This window comes from Penaeus chinensis, chromosome 4 (genome assembly GCF_019202785.1).
Source record: "Penaeus chinensis breed Huanghai No. 1 chromosome 4, ASM1920278v2, whole genome shotgun sequence".
Lineage (NCBI taxonomy): Eukaryota > Metazoa > Arthropoda > Malacostraca > Decapoda > Penaeidae > Penaeus > Penaeus chinensis.
This window is the reverse complement of record NC_061822.1, coordinates 28,209,178-28,214,177: the sequence shown is the minus strand read 5'-3', so window position 1 is coordinate 28,214,177 and position 5,000 is coordinate 28,209,178. Positions and strand designations below refer to the sequence as shown.

The following is a 5,000-nucleotide window of genomic DNA, read 5'->3' as shown; positions in this document are numbered from 1 at the left end:
TAAAGTACCTTCTCAACACTTTTGGAGGGTTCTTACTAATCATATTTAAATATTCATGATTTCCACATCTTCATTCCACAGTTTTAATGACCGGGCTCTGTAAAAACCTCATACATGCAAAAAAAACGAAAAGTGCCCTGAATTATGCTAATACTCTACAGCGTATCATTTGAAAGACACACCTGTTAGGGTAATAATCCTCTCTAATGAACAGTATTCAATGCCATAAGGATGATATTGCATTCAAATCTGCACAAAATAGTACTAATAGATAAAAGTACTACTAAATAGTATTACTCACGGTTTTGCCTTTATTAGGGAGGCTACTTGCACTAGAAATACAGCTACCAAATTTTGATGTATTTGAAATAATGAGTAAAACTTTACAGTAAAAATGACAAATATAAGTAATGTGCTAAAGTGGAGGGGGGGGGGGGGGGTGAGAGGGAGAGGGGGGGGGAGTGTAGAGGGAGAGGGAGAGGGAGAGGGAGAGGGAGAGGGAGAGGGAGAGGGAGAGGGAGAGGGAGAGGGAGAGGGAGAGGGAGAGGGAGAGGGAGAGGGAGGGATAGGGTAGGAGAGGGAGGGAGAGGGAAAAAGAGAGAGAAAGAGAGAGAGAGAGAGAGAGAGAGAGAGAGAGAGAGAGAGAGAGAGAGAGAGAGAGAGAGAGAGAGAGAGAGAGAGAGAGAGAGAGAGAGAGAGAGACAGAGAGACAGAGAGACAGAGAGACAGAGAGACAGACAGAGACAGAGACAGAGACAGAGACAGAGAGAGAGAGAGAGAGAGAGAGAGAGAGAGAGAGAGAGAGAGAGAGAGAGAGAGAGAGAGAGAGAGAGACAGACAGAGAGAGAGAGAGACAGACAGACAGACAGACAGACAGACAGACAGACAGACAGACAGACAGACAGACAGACAGACAGACTGACTGACTGACAGACAGACAGACAGACAGACAGAGACACAGACAGAGACAGACAGAGACAGAGTGAGACAGAGAGAGACAGAGACAGACAGACAGACAGAGAGAGAGAGAGAGAGAGAGAGAGAGAGAGAGAGAGAGAGAGAGAGAGAGAGAGAGAGAGAGAGAGACAGAGAGAGACAGAGAGAGACAGAAAGACAGAAAGACAGAAAGACAGACAGACAGACAGACAGACAGACAGACAGACAGACAGACAGGCAGACAGGCAGACAGGCAGACAGGCAGACAGGCAGACAGACAGACAGACAGACAGACAGACAGACAGACAGACGGAGACACAGACAGACACACAGACAGAGAAAGATAAAGAGAGAGAGAAAGCAGCACTACAGAGAAAGGAAATCACTTCACACTACAAGGCTCTTTCTAACCTGGAAGACGATGCCAGTGACAACGACCCTTAACTGTAGAAGGAGGAAGTATGTGGTAGGGTCATAGGCAGCGAGGTTGACAAAAGCCAAATTGTTGTAGAGGCAGTACAGAAGTGCTGGCACCATGTACAGGGCCAAAACTGTGATAAAATTACAAATATCTTAAATACAGGATAGTGGATATATGTGTTTGTTTGTTTATACAAGTGAGAGTAGGAAAGTGCTTGTAGTTTCACTATGAGTTTGTTTGTGTATGCTGTGTGTATAGTATAGTCTGTGTCAGAGTGTGTATGTGTTTATGTGTCTGCTTCGTCATTTGTGTGGTAATTTGTACACTGGTGTCTATTAGTCGATTTTCTTTGTCTTTGTTTACTGTGTCGTGTTGTGTGTGCTTGTTCTTTATTTATGTATATTTGTAAGATATGTGTTTATTTTGTGTCGAGTGAGTTTGTTTGTAAGTTATTGAAGTTGTGTGTGTGTCTGTTTTTGGTTGTTTCGAGTGGTTTTTTTTTAGTGGAGTGTCTGTGTATATTGTTTGTATTTATTGTTTGATGTTTCATAGTGGTTGCTGTTTAGTTTTTATTATGGCTGCGCGCCTGTGGGGGGGGTTTAGATGATTTTAGGGGGTGGTTGATGGGTGCTGTTTATTGGGTTCTTTCTTTGTGGTTTTGTTGAGTAGGCTAGTATTGTAGGATGCGCGCGTATGAGTATCGGGGCATTGTCATGGTAAGGAGGGGAGGGGGAGGGAGTGGGGGGACAGGCATTGGGGGCGGGGCTGAGGGGTTGGACCGCGCAAGAGAAAGAGCGAGAATAAGAGCGCCAAGAGAGCCATGCGAGAAAGAGAGAAAGAAAGAGAGAGGGGGAGAGAGAAGAGCCAGAAAGAGGGAAAGAAAGAAGACAAGAAAGCAAGATAAGAAAGAAAGAATGGACAGAAACAAAAGCAAGAAGAGCAAGAGAGAGAGAGAAAGCATGAGCAAAGAGAGAAAGAAGACTAAACAGGACGACTAGAGAGAAAAACGAGCCGCAAAAGTTAGAAAGAGAAAGAGCCAGAGAGAAAGTTCAAAGAGAAAGAGAGAAAGTTAGAAACGCAGAGCAGACGAAAGTTAGAACAGTAGAAGAAAAAGAGAGAAAGATTTTTAGAAAAGAGAGAAAGTCTAGAAGAGGAAGAAAGGTTAGAAAGAGAGCAAGTTAGAAAGAGAGGAAAGTTGAAAGTATCGCACAAGCGAAAGAAGTAGAAAGAGAAATGAGCCATAGAGACAGTTCGAAAGCGAGAAAGTTCACGCGCAGACAGTTAGCCAGCGCAGAAAGAGAGAAGGTATAGACGAGAGACAGTTAGAAGGAAAGAGAGAAACGATAGAAACGAACGAGACATTTAGACGACGAAAGAGAGCAAGTGTTTATAAGCAGAGAAGTTAGCAAGAGAGCAAGTTAGAACGAGAAAGAGAGACGGTTATAACAGCGCAGCCCGTAAACCAGCGAGCGGATTTCCATCGCCAGTTAGAAGAGGTACCGTTCGCCACGAGATAAAGATTCGCACGCTCCCGCGCCTCCTAACACCCTCTCTCCCCCAACTCCCTCTCTCTAAAATCCCTCTCTCCCTAAAACACTCTATCCTAACTCCCTTCTCTCCTATCTCCTCTCTCCATTAACTCCTCTCTCCCTGTTTCACTATACTCCCTAACACCCTATTCCCTAACGCCCCTATCAATAATCCCTCTTCCCTATACTCCTCTCTCTAACTCCCATCTTCTCCTATACTACCGCTCTCCCTTTATCCCTCTTTATCCCTGCTCTCATTATCGCCCTCGCCCGATCCCCTCTCAAACTCTATCCCTAACATCCATCTATCCCTTACTCCCTCTCCCTATCGCCTTAACCTCCTCTCTACCGTTTCTCCCTATCTCCCTCTCTCCTCTCACCTCTCTCTTTTACACCCTCTCTCCCTATAAAAAACCTCTCTCCCTTAACTCCCTTTTTCCCTAACTCCTTTTCTCCCTAATCTTCCTCTCTCCCTACATATCAATCTTCTCCCTTAATCACTCTCTCCTGTTTCCTAACTCCCTAATACCTCTCTCCCTATAACTCCCTCTCTCCCTATAAATCTCTCTCCCTAAAAACCCTCTTCCCCACTTAATCTCTCTACCGATCTCCCTATGTCCCTCTATCCTTAAGTTCCCTCTACTCCCTTAATACCCTATCAATCTCTCCTTATATCCCTACTACTCCTATACTCCATCTGACACCATTATCCCTCTCTCCCTTCTCCCTCTCTCACCCATTATCATCACATCTATCATTATCTCTCTCTCTCCCTTTACCCTACTCTCTCCCTAACTCCTTCTCTCTCTCCCTAACTCCCTCTTCCCCAACTCCTCTCTCCTAACTCCCCTATCTCCCTGTTTAATTAACTACCTAACACCTCTTCCTATCTCCCTTCTCTACTAAACTCCCTATCTCCCTATACTCCTCTCTCCCTAACTCCCTCTCTCCTAACTCACTCTATTCCTAACACCTTTCTTCCTAACACCCTCTCTCACTAACTCCCTCTCTCCCTACTAACTCACTCTCTCCCTAATTCACTCTTCTCCTAACTACCTTTCTCCCTAACTCCCTCTCTCCCTAACTCCCTCTCCTCTCTCCCCCAACTAACTATCTCCAAACTCAACATCTCCCTGTTTCCTAACTCCTACTCCCTCTCTTCCTAGCACCCTCTTCTCCCTATCACCCTTCTCCCTAACTCACTCTCTCCCTAAAACCCTCTCTTCCCTAACTCCCTCTCTCCTAATCCCTCTCTCCCTAACTCCCTCTCTCCCTAACTCCTCTCTCCCTAACTCCCTCTCTACTTACCTCCTCTCCCTCTTTCTCTTAACATCCTCTCCATATCTCCCTCTCTCCCTAACTCCTAACTCCTCTCCCTCTCTCCTTAAATCCTCTCTTTCCCTATCTAACTATCCCTCTCTCCCTATCTCCCTCTCTCCACCCTAATCTCCTCTCTCCTTACTCCACTCGCTCCTATACTCCATTCTCCTATACATCCCTCTCTCCATATCGCCCCTATCTCATTTCTACCACCTCTCTCCCTTACTCCCTTTCACCTTACTCCTTTCCTCACCCTAATTCCTCTCTCTAATATCACTCACTCTATCCACTAACTCACTCTCTCCCTGTTTCCCAAATATCTACTAACACTCTCTCCCTTACTCAATCTCTCCACTACTCTACCTCTCTCCCTAAATATTCCCCCTCTCCATTTCTACAATCTCTATCACTTATAAACTCTTCTCACTACCTCCCTCTCCCTCTCTCCTAAGTCCCTCTTCCCTAAGTCCTCTTCTCTAACTCCTCTCCCTCTCTCTTAATCCCTCTCTCCTCTAAACCCTCTCTCCTAACTCCTCTCGCCCTAAAACTCCCTTCTCCCACATATTTCCTCCTAACTCCTCTCTCCCTATCTCCCTCTATCCCTAACTCACTCTCTCTAACCCACTCTCTACTCTAACTCTTCTCCCTCTTCCATAACACCTCTCTCCCTAAATCTCTTCCCTAAAATCCCTCTACCTCTTTCCTAACTCCTTTCCCTCTCTCCCTAAATCTCTCTCACTAATCACTCTCTCCCTAACCTCACTCTTCCCTGTTTCCATAAACTCCATAACACC

The 5,000-nt window shown here is 45.4% G+C and overlaps 1 protein-coding gene across 1 annotated transcript in view; it reads right to left on the bottom strand.

The window, feature by feature from the left end:
- LOC125025258 (UDP-galactose transporter senju-like) overlaps positions 1-5,000 on the bottom strand; it is a 19,498-nt gene that overhangs the window by 7,053 nt on the left and 7,445 nt on the right. The window contains exon 4 of the mRNA XM_047613230.1: positions 1,348-1,487. Within this exon, the coding sequence (XP_047469186.1) occupies positions 1,348-1,487 (140 nt within the window). The remainder of the gene's footprint in view (positions 1-1,347; positions 1,488-5,000) is intronic.